The 18225-nt window shown below is 33.0% G+C and overlaps 2 protein-coding genes across 2 annotated transcripts; one reads left to right on the plus strand and one right to left on the minus strand.

Moving 5' to 3' along the window:
- The first annotated feature begins 302 nt into the window (after nt 1–302).
- Nucleotides 303–1292, plus strand: LOC105795029 (uncharacterized). The gene has a single exon (XM_012624460.2). It carries the CDS (start codon nt 418–420, stop codon nt 898–900), a length of 483 nt encoding a protein of 160 aa, XP_012479914.1. The 5' UTR covers nt 303–417; the 3' UTR covers nt 901–1292.
- A 12095-nt stretch (nt 1293–13387) lies between these two features.
- On the minus strand, nt 13388–17671 carry LOC105795030 (calcium-dependent protein kinase 26). The gene is made up of 9 exons (XM_012624461.2): nt 17405–17671; nt 16261–17101; nt 15798–15941; nt 15557–15709; nt 15281–15396; nt 14858–15025; nt 14320–14544; nt 13959–14109; nt 13388–13647 (listed from the first exon to the last, which is right to left on the minus strand). Exons 2-8 carry the CDS (start codon nt 17036–17038, stop codon nt 13987–13989), a joined length of 1707 nt encoding a protein of 568 aa, XP_012479915.1. The 5' UTR covers nt 17039–17101; nt 17405–17671; the 3' UTR covers nt 13388–13647; nt 13959–13986.
- Nucleotides 17672–18225: the final 554 nt, after the last annotated feature.

An 18225-nucleotide genomic window follows, 5' to 3' on the forward strand; every position in this document is an offset into this window, starting at 1 on the left:
CTCTTAATACTTACATATTCTATCAATTTGATTCTGTAAGGAAATATTTAAAAATTCAAAAATAAAAAAATAAAACTTTTAACTTCAAAAAATATATAAATAAAGAGACTAAATATGTAAACTTTAAAGACTAAATCTATTATTAAATCATATAAAAATTATGAAAATACTTTAAAAAAATTTAAAAAGTATTTTATTCGAGTCGGGTAAAAAATCCGGCCCGACCCAGCCATGATGTAGCTGGTATAGCACTCACCAACTTTCACATCTATTTTCCCTTAGAAAAAGAGAATAAAAACAGGCTGTAATAGAGCTGTGAACGCTACATTTCACCTCTTTATTTTCCTTCCTCTTCCTTTTTCTCTTAGGACCGACATTGCCAAATCTCTTTAGGGCGTTTCTCATAACAGAGCAACCATGAGCTCCATCATTCAAAGCTTTCAAAAGAACAGCTCCCTCCCCGTCTCCCAAACTGAATCAAAAGACCACTTTCCACCACCAGCAGGCCCAGGGCTGCTGCGAAGAAGGCTTTCATCTCTGTCTCTAAAACTACAACCCACTTCTTCACCGGCGACGTCATGGACATTCCCCAGATCCAAGTCCTTGTCTTCCATGGGAGAATACGCCGGTAGCTCCATCAGGAAATGGTGGGACTGGGGTTGGTCTTGGGTTCTCTCCAAAAAGCCCTCGTTCGCTAAAGACATTGAAATGAACGAAGAAGAAACCAGGATCCTTGGGTGCCACAACAAAGGCAGTTGGAGGCATGTGTTTTATAAAGTCAGATCTGAGATCAGAAAACTCGTGGGATCTGATAAAGTTGGCCTCCCACAAACTTACAGGTACAATTCTTTAGATTACTCCAAGAATTTCGATGATGGAAAGAATTACACCTATGGTTGATTTTTGGGGAATTTTGAAATCCACCATCAATGGAGCTTTGCTAAAAGAAATCTCTAATCTGGAAAAACCAATAAGCTTCTCTGTTTCAAGATTCAGATCAAACAAAGACTGTAGAATTCTGGGTTCTTTTCTTGTGTTTCAGCTTTCATTAATTTGTTTACAATATATATATAATGCAAATGTTCATTCGTAAAAAAAAAAATGGCCTGTGCTTATATTGCTCTGTTATGTAAAGTGGTTTTGCTTGTAGCCATGGCTATTAGCTACAAAAATGGTTGTCATTATAATTTTTTTTGCAGGGTTCAATTGTATAAGTATTGTATTTATTCATGTAATGTAAAATATGTTTTTTTTTATCTCACTATAAATAATAACAATTTATTCACTTAGAAGTGTACTTGTTAATAGAGTTATACCAAAAATATTCGGTCGCTTTCTCCACAAACGTCGGTGAAAATGCATGGACCAGAATTGGCTGCACATGATAAGATGAGCTTTGGATACTAAGCCATGTTCCATGTGATTTTTATATTCATGAAATCAAACCAAAGCTACCACCACAAATTGCACCCAAAATTTTACTATAATCTATAATATCATTTTTTTTCGTTACGGTTATTTAGATTTGTCGGCAAAAAAATCAGCTGTTTTTCCCAAGGTAAGCATTAACTTAGGAAGATTACCAAGTGGGGTTACCACTTTCCTTCACCTTGAATCATGCAGCAAAATGTCGGTGAGTAAATTTGGTCGCTATATAATAACATAGAGGTCTAGTATTACCGACGAATTGAACAGTAATATTTTTAGCGACGATTTGTGAAATGGTAACTGGATAGCCGTCACTAACGGGCTGAAATTTTAGTTTAAAGGAAATAATCTTTGTTTTTTATTTTTCAATATAATCTAAATTTTTAGTGTCATCATGGTAAAAAATCTACAATGATTTAAAGTTTAGGGTTCAACCCGTAATAATTAAATTTGTATTAATATTTATCGTATTAGTCTATATATTTCGCTTTTAATAATAAATAAAAAACTTTAAATCATTTTTTTTAGTATAAAAATTTAACTTTTATTATTTACTATTGTCGTATTTCGTTTATACCAACTAGAATAATGTGTATCCATACATATTATATATATATCAATGAAATTTAACATATTTATTAATTTGTGAGTTTGAATGTAAAGAGGGTTACTATGGAGAAATATTTTGGTGGTAAAGGATATCTCATGTGGTACTACATGTGTCTTCTACTTTCATATTGCCTCATGCCAAGCTTTGCCAACCAACAACAGCTTTTTGTTGGATTCACACAAGTAATAATAATAATAATAATAATAATAATAACAACAACGATGGCAACTTCCTACCTTCTAAAAAGAACTAAAAGTTATTTAGTAACATAATTTAGTATTATTAAATTTAGAAGATTATTTTAGGTTTAGGGTTTAATGAATAAAAATTTAATTGTCACTCGCCTTTTATCTATAAGTAAATAAACAAACTAAATTTCCAAAAAAAATTGTCCTATTCTGTTATCAACTAGCTTGACTAGGGGTGAAGTTAGAAAATCTTTTTAGGTGGACCAAAATTAAATTGTAATTTTTACGATAATAAAAATACAATTTCATCATTTTAATAGCCTATATTTTTAAAAATTTTAAAGGATTAAATTAAATTTTTATCATTTTTAAGGGATGCTTACCTTTATTAATTTAAAATTTTTTAAAAAATTCATTTTAAGGGCCTGGGACCCCTGCCAACCCCTAGCTATGCCCCTAAATTCGACTCACTCTTATTTACTTGTTAATATGTGTGGTACTAGCGTCAAGGAATAGAAATATTTATTTGTAAGTAGTCAAATCAAATCAATGTAAAATAAAATAAATAAAAGAAAATTTTAAAAACCAAAAACAAATTCAAGTCACACCATTGTAGAAATAGCAAGAAAATGCCTTTGATGCACATGAATCATTACGTATATTAATTTTTTTAGTTCAATGGGCATAAAAAAATAATTTGCATTTCATTAACATTATTAAATCAGTAATAAAAAAAAGATTTGTCACTAATTTTCAATTCCATCTTTAAACAATTTCTTAGCAATACATCCCATTATTTTGAGATTATTTTAAAAGGATACTACATCCCAATACATGTCAACGACTGAAGGAGAGCACTCATCCTTTGATTTTCTTCTGCATTTCCAAGTTTTGCTTCCAATCTGCCTTGGATCTTCCTATAATGATGTTGCTCCTCTGTTTAAAACTAACCCTCCGCCATAGCTGCATAGCCAAATTGCCACTTTCGTTCCCCTCCATGATTCTTAAAGAGAGAACCCATTCAATTTCGTTTCCCTCATCCACCCCAAGTTCTGTCAGTTTGCTGCTGTCTCTGAACGCATTCAGATGAGGTTTCTCCAATAATAAATCACATCGTTGTAAGACCTTTTGGAAGATGACATCATTTATCGCCACACAATGTGCATGTGAGGATGGTATAAAAGTCTCTCGCCTCCTTTGTATTTTTGTTATCAAATTGCAACCGTTGAGGGATTCATTCCAAGATAGCGTTCAAGTTGAAAGCTTGAATTTTGATTGAAAGTGGTCTCCTAAACCAAATAGCTCTAGAGAAATTAAATTAAGAAAAATGCAATCGATAAATCAAAATGAAAATTATAAGGCGAAATTAAAAACTTCTTTTGGAAGGTGCGAAATTAAGTTGTATACTTTTACGATAGTAAAAATACAATTTTAATATTTTAATATCCTATATCTTTATAATTTTAAAATGAGTAAACCAATTTATTATCATTTTGGGAGACCAAAGTTCAATTTTATCATTACTAATTTAAAATTCTATAAATTATAAAGGGCTAAAAGGAAATTTTTTAATTTTAGGGAGTAGGCCCTGCTAGCCTCCTTCGCTCCGCCTATGCAAGCAATTATCTCTTCAATTTTAAAAGTAAAAGACAACATATTATAATTTAATTCCAATATAATAATTTTATGTTATTATAAAAGTAAGTATGTATTATAAACAAAAATAATAGATAAAAGATGGATATGAGAATATGAGAATTTCTAATACATTCTATATTTTTCATCATTTTTACAAGTAGCATACTCCTCCATATATATAGGGAGATTAGACTCTTAATATTCTAATACATAAATAGGAAAAAGGTTACAAGAAGATGAAAAGTTTAAGGAAGATGAAAGGTGAAAGGTTGAACATCCACTTAATAGTATTCATAACACTCCCCATTGAATGTTCATTGTATAAAGGATATGCCTCATTAAAAACATTACTAGGAAAAAACCCTATGGAACAAAAACTTAGGGAAGAAAAAAAGAGTACATAATCCTTTGATACATAGTATATCACAACAAAAAACATGTGAGAATTTACTCCTCATGTAAACATCATCTAAGATCTTTAAGACAACACAATCCAATAGTAAAAATTAACTTCTTAAATGTAGCAGTAGGGAGCGCCCTAGTAAAAAGATCTGCCAAATTCTCACTTGAACGATTTGTTGAACATTTGTATCTCCATTCTTTTGTAGATCATGAGTAAAGAAATATTTTGGTGATATATGTTTTGTTCTATCACCAGTAATATATCTTTCCTTAAGTTGTGCACTGCAAGTTGTATTATCTTCATATAAGACTGTTGGAGCTTCTTTTTCAGAGCATAAACCATTATCTTTTCGCATGTGATGAGTTACAGACCTTAGCCACACACATTCACGACTAGCCTCATGGATTGCCAAAATTTCAACATGATTAGAAGAAGTAGTAGCAATTGTTTGTTTCATAGAGTGCCAAGAAATTGCAATACCACCTTATGTGAAAACATAACCAATTTGTGATCGAGCATTGTGAGGATCAAATAAGTACCCTGTATCTGCAAAACAACCAATTCAGTTTTGGGTAGGTTAGGGAAAAATAAAATCATATCTCTTGCACCTTGAAGATAACGAAAAATATGCTTAACCTCATTCTAATATATTCGGGTTGGACAAGAGCTAAATCTTACTAATAAGTTGACAGCAAATGATATATCAGGTCGCGTATGACTAACAAGATACATCAATGCACAATAGCACTTAAATATAGTACTTCAGGACCAAAAAAATTTTCATCATTTTCCCGAGGACGAAAGGGGTCTTTATTTACATCAAGTGACCTAACAACCATTGGGGTGCTCAACGGATGTACGTTATGCATGTAAAATCTTCTTAGCACTTTTTCTATATATGTTGTTTGGTGCACAAGGATTCCATTCTTTAGGTGCTCAATTTTTAACCCTAGATAAAATATTGTCTTTCCAAGGTCTTTCATTTCAAATTATTTCTTTAAGCATTCTATTGTCACTAAAATCTCTTCAGAGTCCCAATGATATTTAAATCATCAACATACACAACAATTATAACAAATCTTGATCCAAACCTCTTTATAAAAATGCATGGGGAAATGATATCATTCTTATAAGCTTCTATCAGTAAGTACTCACTAAGGCGATTATACCATGTGCTCCCAGATTGTTTCAATCTATAAAGGGTTCTATTTAATTTGATCAAGTAATGTTCTCGAGAACATGAATTAGCTGCTTCTGGAAGTTTAAAGCCTTATGGGAGTTTCATGTAAATGTTATTATCAAGTGGGCTATATAAATAGGCTGTAACTATATGAATTAGCTTTGAGTGTACGAGCCACTAACGAATCCAGACTGGTGACTAATCTCTAGCCTTGTTTGGCTAGTAAAGCCATATTAAATTTAGCTAAATCTCAAAAGCCCAACCCACCTTCTTACTTATTATCGCATAACCGATTCCAGTTGCACTAATGAATAGCCCATCGTTTGGAAGATTTCTGCCACCAATAATTCTCAATAATGGATTGTAACTCTTTACAAAGTGCTGAAGGTAGTAGGAAACATGACAAAGCGTAGGTAAGGAGTGCCTACATAATAAACTTAAGGAAAACCAATTTCCCACCTTGAGACAACATCCTCACATTCCAACATATAATTCAACTTCAAATTTTATCTTTCAATCCCTTAAAGTCCACTCGGTGATTTCTTCCCACCATAGTAGGCAATCCAATATGCCTTTTGGGATTCGACGTTCTCTTCGCTCTCAAGATATAGTGACACTTACCTACCTTCCCCCCGAGACATTGGTGTTAAAATAAATAAGACTTCTTAAAATTAACATGTTGGCTAGAACAAACCTCATTCTCCTGAATTATAGATTTTACGGTCATAGCTCTTATGTTTGTAGAATAGCCAAAGATGAGACTATCGTCTGCAAAAAATAAATGAGTGAATGTAACCCCCTCCTCTACTAACCTTAACCCCTTGTCCAAACTAGCCATTTTTAATAATGTGGAGAAACACTCACTACATACCAAAAAGAGAAATGGACTTAATGGGTCCCCTTGTTTGAGGCCCCTACTAGGGATAATTGGACTATCCGGATGCCATTAACTTTAACTACATTAGAAACCGTAGTGATGCACCTCATAATTAAATCAACCCATCTTGCATCGGATCGCATCTAATTCATCATGGCTTGCACAAAATCTGACTCAACACGGTCGTATGCCCCTCAAAACCACTTATTCGATTTTTTAAAAGAATGCAAAATTTCATAAGCCAGGATCACATTATCAATGATTAACCTCTCTAGAACAAAAGCACTCTATGTTTCATCTATACAACGATTGAGCATGTGTTGGAATCTACTGAGCGAGGGTTGTCAACTTTAGGAATAAGAATAATATTAGTTTTATTAATATCAAACAAAAAAGCAGAACTGTTGACAATGGATAAGCAATATTGAATAACATCATTCCCCAAAATATGTTAATATTTTTAAAAAAGAGCAAACATACCACCATCATTGAAAGCCTTTGATAGATTCATAACCTTCAAAGCAGTTACAATATCATATGATTTGAAAAACTCCAACAAACCAGTATTAATCTCATCAGATATGCTTCTTCTAACAACTACTAGACTACGGATCATATCAACCCTACCCTGCGAAGTGAATAACTCAACAAAATATTGATTTGCCAACTGATTCAGACATTCCTCCGATGGAACTTCATCATCTGCCTCATTCAATAAGCTTTCAATAAAGTTTCGTTTCTTTCTGATCATTGCAAACGAATGGAAATAAGTTGTATTCCTATCCCATATTTCATCCAGTTGGTCCTAGCTCTTTGTTTTCATTCTATTACTTCCTTATCTGCCTCTAAATTCAAAGCCAATTAAACATCAGTTGTAACACCCCGACTCGAGTCCGTCGCCGGAGTTGAGTTACGAGGCATTACCGATCAAAAACCCAACTCAATTTTTTTTTACTCAACCACGAAATTTCATTCCATATATATATATATATATAATCACATAACCAATTAAAATCAATATGCATTATTAATCAAATTTCATATACTAACCATGTATCAAAATTCAACCATATCATTATCATTTACCTAATCAAAATTTAATATCAATCCAATTCTTAAAACATTTCCAAACATATATGATTATATATCATAAATCAAGCATATATCCAAATATTTATTTGTACACATATTTCATTTCAATTTACTAACTATACTACATATTATAACATAGGTAATCTACCTGCTTTGGGCAGCCCATATACATCAATTTGGACAGCATTTATATACCAAACTAGGCAACATTTTACACTAAAATTAGACAGCATATATACAATAATTTGGCAGCATATGTATACCAAATTGAGCAGCATTTTTTTACATCTAAAATTGGACAGCATATACACAACAATTTGAGCAGCATATATATAACAAATTGAACAGCATTTTTACATCAAAAATTGGACAGCTTATAAACAACAATTTGGGCAGCATATATATACCAAATTGAGCAGCATTTTTACATCAAAAATTGGACAGCATATACACAACAATTTGGGCAGCATATATGTACCAAATTGAGCAGCATTTTTACATCAAAAATTGGACAACTTATAGACAACAATTTGGGCAGCATATATATACCAAATTGAGCAGCATTTTTACATCAAAAATTGGACAGCATATACACAACAATTTGGGCAGCATATATGTACCAAATTGAGCAGCATTTTTACATCAAAAATTGGACAGCATATACACAACAATTTGGGCAGCATATATATACCAAATTGAGCAGCATTTTTACATCAAAAATTAGACAGCATATAGACAACAATTTGGGCAGCATATATATACCAAATTGAGCAACATTTTTACATCAAAAATTAGACAGCATATATGCAACAATTAGACAGCATTTAAGCATAAAAATTACATGAACATATACCACATTTTAGACCATTAAAACATATGCATTAATACCGAATTCAAACCAAAAGAGATAAGCCATTTTCGCATGGCTTTTAAATACATATACACATTGGTTCCAAAATCAATATTTTAACTAAGCTATACATGTCATATATTTGAGAACGATTTAGCAAAATACCAAAAGGAAATATCGATAGTGTGACGAGCTTAGCTGACGATCCCCGAACACGTAGCGATCACCAAAATCTAAACATCAAAACAATTATCCAACACATCGTAAGCTAATTTAGCTTAGTAAGTTATAGGCAAATAAACTTTACTATTTAAACCGATATCTCAAATAATATTCAACCAATTCATACTACTAAATCATCTTACCTTTAGCTTACCATATCATAAGATAATTATTCACTCATTACTATGATTTAACTAAAATCAATATAATTACACAACCATAAACATTTCTTCAAATTTAAACACAAGACCAAAATACATTATGCATTTCCTCATCATGTAATATAAAGAATCATATTATATATATATATGATTCCAAATACAATCACCACATAGGTTTAATACCTACAAAACTTAACCTTAAATATAACCATAATGGTTATTACTCAAGAATTCCAAGTATTTACTCATTTTACTAATCATGATTTCTCAATAAGACAAATACTCAATGCAAATTGTTATTCGAAAATATTTAATAAGTTCACACACTTAGTGCTCAATAATCAAACTCGCACACTCAGTGCTTTACCATTATACTCGCACACTTAGTGCTTTACAAATTAAACTCGCACACTTAGTACTTCACAATTAAATTCGCACACTTAGTGTCGAAAGTCAACAACTCAATACATCTTATTTCAATAATTTTATCACTACATGTATATATATACCATTCAATTCAGCATAATTACATAGATACTAAGCTGATTTTAAAATGATACAATTATATATATGCTTAATAACTTACCTCGGATGTCGTCGACTAATTGATCGGCTACTCAACTACTTTCGATTTCTCCCGATCTAAATCCGATTTCTTGGTTTCTTGATCTTAATTGAGCAACACCAAAGGCCGAATGTTCAAGGTCTTAAAACCTTATTCTTTTTCTTGTTTTCGGTTATCCCAAAGATGAACATGCATGACTTTGTTTATTTTTTGTTTTATATTATTTACATTATATTATACTATTATTATTTTACTTTTATATTTAATATATATATAAAGCCTATATATATTAGCCATCATGCCGTCCACTACCATTACTATTGGCTAAATTTCAACATAAAACCTCCAAATTATAAAGACAACAACAATTAGGCACTTTCACATTTAACCATCAAATTTTCATTTTATGCGATTAAGCCATTTTCTTAAATTAAGCACACAAACAATAAAATTAATTCATGAAACTTTCACACATATAAATTCACACATCTTAAACGCACAAAATAATATTAAAATATTTTTCAGACTCGGATTTGTGGTCCCGAAATCACTATTCCGATTAGGGTCAAAACCGGGTTGTTACATCAGTTATCCCTCTCAACACTTCATCATCCGGATCCAAGGAAATAAGTTCAACAAGTTGTTGCCTAAGAGTTTGAATGTTCCTATGTCCATTCACTTTCAAATTTTCCTACCAATATCCCAAATCAATCCCCAACTGGGCAATTTTAGCTAGCAAATCCCCTTCATTTCGACTCCAACTTTAGGCAATAACATGTTCATAACTTGTCTCCAACACCCAACTGTTTTCAAATCTAAACAACGGCCACATAGATTGCTTAGAATAGTAGTTTGAATAAACAAGTAAGGGCAATGATCATATATACTATGGGGTAAATGACGTATAATATAATGTGAAAATATGTTCGTCCAACCTGGTTTGGCTAAACATATTTCTAATCACGCTCGAATATTATTCCTAGGAGTATGCCCACGCTCCTAAGTGAACCAATTCCCCATATACCCAATATCAACTAATCCAAAACCATCCCAAACTTGCTAAAAAGAAATCATGTTCCTTTCCTCCCTTGCCTGTCCCCCAACCTTTTCGAAAAAGTAAGCAATTGTGTTAAAATCCCCCACAACTAGCCATCGCTTAGACATGTGTGAACCCAATTGTTGAACAAGATCCCATGACTCAGAACAATACCTTTCCTCTAGTGAACCGTAGAATCCAATAAATCTCCACGCATTTGTATCCTTGTCATCCAAAATATCAAAATCAATATGGTGCCTTGAAAAAGATCTAAGTTGAATATCACAGCCCAATTTGCAACCTAGAGAAAGTCCTCTCGTACCATCCGAACTAGCATCAAAGCTTGCATGAAACCCAGTTTACGACAAACTCCTTCCATTTTTTAATCATGTAGTTTTGTCTCTATAAAAAAAACTACATGGGGATTGTATTCCTTTAGTAGATTCTGAAGGCGCCTAATAGCCCGTGGGTTCCCCAACCCACAAACATTCCAACATAGCAACTTTAATAGGTCCGGTTGACTTGCTTCATAGGTTCAACTGATATAACTTTCTCGTTAATATATTGGGTATAGGTTATACATCATACAAATTTTGGGTCAAATTATGCTAATAATCTTTATACTCTATAAAAAATGAAAATTTAGTCCCTCGGATGTATTTTGAAGAAGGTATTGAATTTTCTTGAAGTAGTTGTATTCCATATTCATATTCCACACTTGTCAAATAAATGAGAATGATATACTTCATAGTTCATAGTTCAGGAGAAATTATTTTATGGACCCTTCCCACCACATCAACCATTGTCCCTTTCTAATTATTTAATGTCATTTTTTATGTCATTAACACATAATTTTAGTAATTCTTACCCCAAACCCAACACCCTAAACTCCAAACCCTAAAGTTAAACCATAAATCTTGAACTTCAAACCACAAACCCAAATCCTGAACCCCAAACTTGAACTCAAACTCGAACATGAACCTTGAACCTCAAATCCTAAATCTTAAACCCTAAATTTCAAGGTTTAAGGTTTGGGTTTTGAGTTCAGGGTTTGAGATTCAAAATTTAACATGGAAAAAATTGTTGAAATGTTAATAAATAATTGGAAAGGAACTATGAATAATGTGGTGGAAAGCATTCATAAAATAATTTCCCCATAATTTAGGTATATGAAAAACACTTTAAAATTTTGAATGCGCTCATATTATATGCATACCCACCAATCTCAAATACATCTAAATTCGGGTAACATAGGTCTGGTTGATAGAATACATAATTTCAATGGGTTAATGTACCAAATGATTCCCGAGTTTGGTATGAAAGTTTAATGTGGTACTCTTTTTTTTGTTTGTTTGTTTTAATGTGATACTTTTTTTTTTTTTTGTTTCTATTAAACAAATTAGTACTTCAGTTTAACGCTGTCAAGTGTAAAAATTTTATCCAATCAACACTTGACAAGTGTTTTTCAATGTTTTTTAATTGAGTTATTTATATTAAGAAATTTAAAAAAAAAAAAGGGAAACCCAGAAAATGAAGAACTCCTGTCTCCCTGCCCTCCCTCTCCATCTCCACCATTCTCCCTATAGGTGTAGGTATGCTGGTAAATTTATAAATAACTTTCTGCTTTTCACTTCTCAGTCTTTTGCCCTCCATGAATGAACTTTACCATTCTCTTTCACTTCTCTAAACACTTTTTGTTCTCAATCCCTTTGTATTTCATCTCCGAATCAACGAAATAAGCTCTCTTTTTGGTGAAAAATCTGATCAGAAATGAGAAAAAGCACGGAGAAAAATCTAATGGAGAGATGGAGATGGAGATCAAGAGGGAGAGGGTAGGTACTAATTTGTTTAACACAAACCACAAATAAGTACTTAATTGAAAAATATATATATAGGTACCACTTTGAGCTTTCATGCCAAACTCAAATACATTAACTCAATCTCAATTTTGGTCTTTGAAGCTTCCATCAATTGAGTTTTAATTCGGTTAAAGGCATGTAATCAAATACATTTAAACACTTAATAATTGAGGTTATGAATAGTGTTCCAACATGTTCAAATGCTTTATATCTTCCATGTAATAAAAAATTGCACTAACCAACTTATATGTTAACGCTATTGAATACCAACTTGATTAAATGCTTAAATATAACTATTAAATTAGATATAAACCAAATATATATATATAGAAACCAAACCATGTTTTCAACGTACAATCATTTATATAAATATATTTTATTTAAGACATGTTTCATGTTTATTTTATAATTTATTAAAATTAATTTTTCGAAATTCGTCATTTAAGAGGCAATGACAAGATAACAAACAAGTTTGGACTCTTCCAACATGTTGAAATTTGAGTTACCTCTTGAAAGGTAAAAGTTTTGGTCCTTATTAGCAATTATATATATACCAAATTACAGTATTGGTTGGTTAAAACATATTTATAAAATATTATGTAAAAAGTAAATAAATTTTAGTTAAAACAATAAAAGGTGAGACTTCAAGATTATAGTATTTTAGGTTTAAATGTGATGGTCTTATATTTTTTAAATATTTTGTAAAAAGAAATAAATTTAATAGCAGATTATTTAGTGTTAAAAGTCAAATTAAGCCGCAAAGAAGAGTAATTTGTGTTAGTGAAAATTACATTTCTCTAAGATCCTATAAAATGTGGCAGCATAGCATATACTTACTGAAACATTTATAAATTCCAACAATATGAATTCATGGAAATCAAAGATTGTGTGAAACATAAGGCATTTATGCAGCAAGTATATTCTGCAAATCTAATATAAATTTGCTGCTTTATAGTTGATCCCAGAAAGGGGAATCTCACCCATGGTTTTGATTCTTGAGTTTTGATGGTGACTCAATATCAATCAGCTCATATAAAGTGATTTTCTTGGAATATATGCTGGCTGCCTGGCTTCCTAATAATTCTGGGATTTTATATTTTAGGCTAAATGCTTAAACCGAGGATAAATTTTGCCAAAGACCTCCATGATACTTTTACTAGTTTCACCTCTATTCGAGCATTTAAAACTAATGACCTGGTCAAAACGTTGGGAATATAAAGCTGAAAAGGCAATAAGCATACAGGGGGAAAAAAAAAAGGCAGCAGTATCAAAGCACAATTTCTGCAAATCTTCGAAAAATCATACTGAAAAAACATCAATCAAAGACATAACTAATGAGCTTGGTAATTTTGAATAACTTTAACACTTCCACACTCCTCAAAGTTTTACAAAACCTATGGCATTCCATAAACCAACAGCATCTCTCTAAGGCTCAAACAAACAACATCAAGTAACCCGTCCTGGAGCATGCGACGAACCAAAACCGTTTCCCGATCACTTTTGTCATGAGTCATCATCTTCTGGATCTGCTGTACAATCTGCCAACAAACTGAAAATTAGTAACATATAAATCGCATAAGATTAAACAGTCCGGTAATGGAAGAAGTCTCTCAATCCGTACAAATTAAATGCACAACCATAGCAAGTATCACAACAGTTCTATAAGCTAATTGAACGAGTAGATTAGATAAGTGGTCAAGCTAGGCTTGAACAGTTCATCGCCTATGATTGCACGAGTCTTTAGAATTACACTGTTGCAGACCATTTCAAATTTCATGGTCCAAAGTGAGTTGAAATGTCCATTTAATCCAATTTTTAACCTAAGCCAACTCCGATGCCAGTTGCTTACCTGTACATGATGTGTGCGCAGCTGGAGATTACATAGCACCTGGGGCATCTCTCATGCTTATATTCACACTGTTTCGCATGGTTCGTCTACCGATTCCTGCATTGCCTTTTTGCATCATGGCAACAAATTCACCATAATCGATTCTTCCATCCTGTAGAAGCAGAAAATCAAAACTTAAATCATCGATCAAAGGATAAAAAAAGAAGACCTATTCCAACTGATAAAGAAGTGCAATGAGGATCAAGGACCTGCAAAGGTACTTAGACATTGTACCCTGCTATTACCATTTACTCTCAACCATATAAGAGAAGAACTATAAAAATCGATGAAACAAATCAGCTAGCTCGAGAATATGACTTACATTATCTTGATCAACTTCTCTGATTATATCCTCGAGCAAAACATCTGTCATGTTATGCTCAGCACAAGCTTGTTGAAGCTCATCAACTGTAATATACCCACTTCCATCCTTATCAAAGTATCGGAATGCAGCAACGAGATGCTCCTCACGCTCTAGTTTATTAAGGTGAACTGTTGCAGCTATAAATTCTCCATAATCAATGGTCCCACTATTATCGACATCAGCCTGAAAACAAATAAACAAGAGCAGAGATGATCAGGCTGCAAACTTGCAACTAATACAGGAAATAACATAACAAAGTACAGTAACTACATATGTCATTAAATCTTTGCCACCCTTGTACAAAAGTATATTTAAAAACAAGCATTCTCAATCATATGACTTAGCCTTTATACCAAGCTATCTGCTATCCCGCATAAATTCATGAAAACATATAATTGACATTTAGCCAATTAGACCAAATGAATAAGAAGCAATATGAAGACTTATTAAGGAAGCTGAAGATTAAGAACCAAATATTCAGACCAAACAAACTTACTGCATCCATAAGGTCCCTTATCTCTGTATCTTTCAAGGTAGAGCCGTATCTTCGCAAACCAGCTTTGAGTTCATCAAATGTGATTGCACCACTGTTATCAGTATCCATAGACGTAAACATTTCCCTTAAACCAGCAATCTCCTCCTCGGAAAGACTTTCAGCTATTACCTGATAGTAACAAAATGGTGGAGCTTACTTTCAGAACGAGTTGACCACATTAACTCTAAAAAAGAGCATGTTTAATGAGAAACAGCTAGCTTTTGCTGCACTGATTGTGTATTAGGCCTTAATGACACGAAGAAAACATCGTGAGACTCATTAGACAGGATCCTAGTTTTACATATACATCCTGTTTCTTCTCTCGCAATGCACAGACAGGTCACAGACGCAGACTCAGGCGCATGCATTTCCCAAGAGTCTTACCCGTAAAGCCATCTTCTTTAGTTTATTCATTGCAGAGAATTGTTTGAGGCGAGAAAGTACAGCTGGATCCAGAGCCCTATCAGGAGCAACCCCATTTTCACAAATCCAAGGATGACCTAAACAATACAAAAGGCAAAAGATATCACAATTTAAGTTTCAGAACCATTTTGAAGACCCCAAGTTAAGCGACTAGCAAATATGGAGAGATCCGTCGTTTTTTTTCATTTCATTAACACTAACTTGGATGATAATAGAGAGGTGGTAAATGTTACATACATAATACTTCATGAGCAGTCAGTCGCTCTGAAGGTCGAGAGCATAACATCTTTCGAATTAGGTCCTTTGCACTATCAGATATTAGGGGCCAAGGGTCTGAATCAAAGTCAATATGTCCTTTTAACACTGCATCAAATATTCCTTGCTGTGTTTCTGAAAAAATTGACAGACAAATAGTCGTAAGTATAAGAATTACTTAAAAGTTCATTAAGATATAGAACCAAAAAAACATCATCAATACCTGCCCAAAATGGTGGCACACCACTTAGCAATATATAGAGTATAACTCCTGCAGTCCATACATCTGCTTCTGGTCCATAATGTTTCAGAAGTACTTCGGGAGCAACGTAATATGGACTGCCAACCACGTCGGTAAAAACTTGGTCTAACATTGCAAACCACACATTATATCAATAAACTTTATTCCAAACGACATCGGTTTCATTATATACTAAAGGGGTCGAAATTACTCCGTGACTCGCTAAAATAAGAAATTTTGACTCTTTGATTATTAAGTCCAAATGTTAAACAAGATCAAGTAATAGACCTAATAAAAGAGGAGCAAGTATCGAATTAAATGTGTCATGAAAAATGATTCTCCACTAATTACTTGGTATATGCTCCAGCCTCCAGCTACTTAAAGTTGCTTCAAATCCATAAAAATATAAACTTGCAACATTAAGGAAGAACATTTCATTGCTTACCGGGTTTAAAGAAGACTGAGAGTCCAAAATCAATGGCCTTTAGAGAGAAATCATCATCCTTGTTAACTAACAAGAAATTCTCAGGCTTTAAATCTCTATGCATAACCCCGAGAGAATGACAAGCCTCGACAACCCCAACAATGATCTTAGTCAATTCAGCTGCTTTCCTCTCGGAGTAATGCCCCCTCTGGATAATCCGATCAAACAATTCACCTCCAGAGCAAAGCTCCATCACAATATGCACATACAAAGTATCCTCGTATGCACCTTTAATGGTCACAATATTCTTATGACCAGCCAAATGGTGCATTATCTGAATCTCCCTCCGAACATCCTCCACATCCTCATTGGAGATCAACTTCCTTTTGGATATAGACTTACAGGCATACTCAGTGCCTGTAGAGATCTCAGTACACAAGTAAGTAGTCCCAAACTGTCCTTGTCCTAACTTACGACCTAAAGTGTAAAGGTCACGGATGTTGGTTGTTTTATGACCCAAAACATAGTAAGCCTGGTGATCAATACCACGTCTCATGGTGTTATTGTTGTTGTCTTTCTTGGTAGGGTTAATGACAGGCAAATGGGTTTCTTTTTGGTTGGTTTCTTTGGAGAATTCTTGAGCAATCAGTTGTTGAGAGTTTAAAGTAGAAGGGGAATAATCGGTGGCGGTGGTTGAACGGCCGGACGAAGTGTTGTTGCGGCTAGAACAATGGTCTTTGGGCTGATTGTCGCCCTTATGAAGTTTCCCCTTTAAAGATCCACGGCATGTATTGCCCATGAAACAATCAATATTTCCCCCACAACTCTATTTTCCTCATCCAATGATATCTCATCAATTACACTGAAAAAAAAATGTGAACTTTCAATAATCCCAGAACTGAAACTTCAAAAAATACCACAAATTTTTCATGCATAAACCACAAATCTAAGCATCAAAAGAATCTCATATCAGATCAGAGTATCGGAATTAAAAAGGAAAAAAAAAGTGATTTCTTTTTTCACTAATATCCACTAAACCAAAAAAAGTAAGTAAACAAAGTCAGCACCTTTCTAGAGCTAAAAGAAAAAAAGATCAAACACCCAAAGATCTAAACATACATAACAACCAATATAAGAAGATGAAAGGGAGAGAAAGATCAAGTACCAGTTTTGGAGTGAAAAGAAAATGAAGAAAGACAAAAAAGGATAAAGGGGGGGGGGGGAAATAGAGACGATTGAAGGAAATGGCTAAAGTGGATTAATATAAACGATTGTAAATACGTCCATAGGAACCAGCTGGTGAAGGCTTTTTTTTTAATGTTTGAATTAAGATTCTGATTTTGTTGTAGTTTTTAGGTACTGTTTCTAAGAACCATCGTGCTTGTTGAGTGCTGACCAGCTAACTCTCCTCGCTTTCCTCTTTCTTTCTTTCTTTCGCCTCAAAGCCCTTTAAAAAACGCGGCTTTATTTTCCTTACCGGCTAAATTATTATTATTCGGTGCAAGAAAAAATATATTTTATTTTTTAAATTTGTTAATTATTTTAAAAGGGTTAATTTCACAGAAAATCCTGAAACTGTGGTTCAATTTCTAAATTGGTCCAACCACTTGTTTATATCCAACTTATCAATGTGATAGATACGAATGTATTTACAATTTGATCTACTTATTTTAAATATGCTTCACGTCATATTCGAAAGGATTTTAATGCCTAATTAATGACTAAATTAACAAAAGAATGCAATTGATACAACAATCATCTTGAAGTTTAAGGGTTGATTTAAACTGGTTAAAATATGTTGTTAGTCCCTATACTTAGACAAATTTTGAAATTTAATCCTTATACTTTAAAAGTTAAAAATTCCATCTTCTCACTTTTTCAATTTAAGAATGTCCAATTATTATCACCATTAGTAATTTCAGTTAAAATTTGCCAACCTAACATATTTACTATTAATTCATATGTCAAGATGTCACATTACATGAG

The sequence above is a fragment of the Gossypium raimondii genome, chromosome 3 (genome assembly GCF_025698545.1).
Source record: "Gossypium raimondii isolate GPD5lz chromosome 3, ASM2569854v1, whole genome shotgun sequence".
Taxonomy (NCBI): Eukaryota; Viridiplantae; Streptophyta; class Magnoliopsida; order Malvales; family Malvaceae; genus Gossypium; species Gossypium raimondii.

Excerpts from the sequence above, each read along its gene's own strand:
- LOC105795029 (XM_012624460.2), top strand. The coding sequence starts at position 418 with ATGAGCTCCATCATTCAAAGCTTTCAAAAGAACAGCTCCCTCCCCGTC.
- LOC105795030 (XM_012624461.2), bottom strand. The coding sequence starts at position 17,038 with ATGGGCAATACATGCCGTGGATCTTTAAAGGGGAAACTTCATAAGGGC. Across the intron at positions 15,397-15,556 it reads GACTGCTCATGAAGTATTAT|GTCATCCTTGGATTTGTGAA; the intron begins GTATGTAACATT and ends TGTATTGTTTAG. Across the intron at positions 14,545-14,857 it reads TAAGGGACCTTATGGATGCA|GCTGATGTCGATAATAGTGG; the intron begins GTAAGTTTGTTT and ends ATTTGTTTTCAG.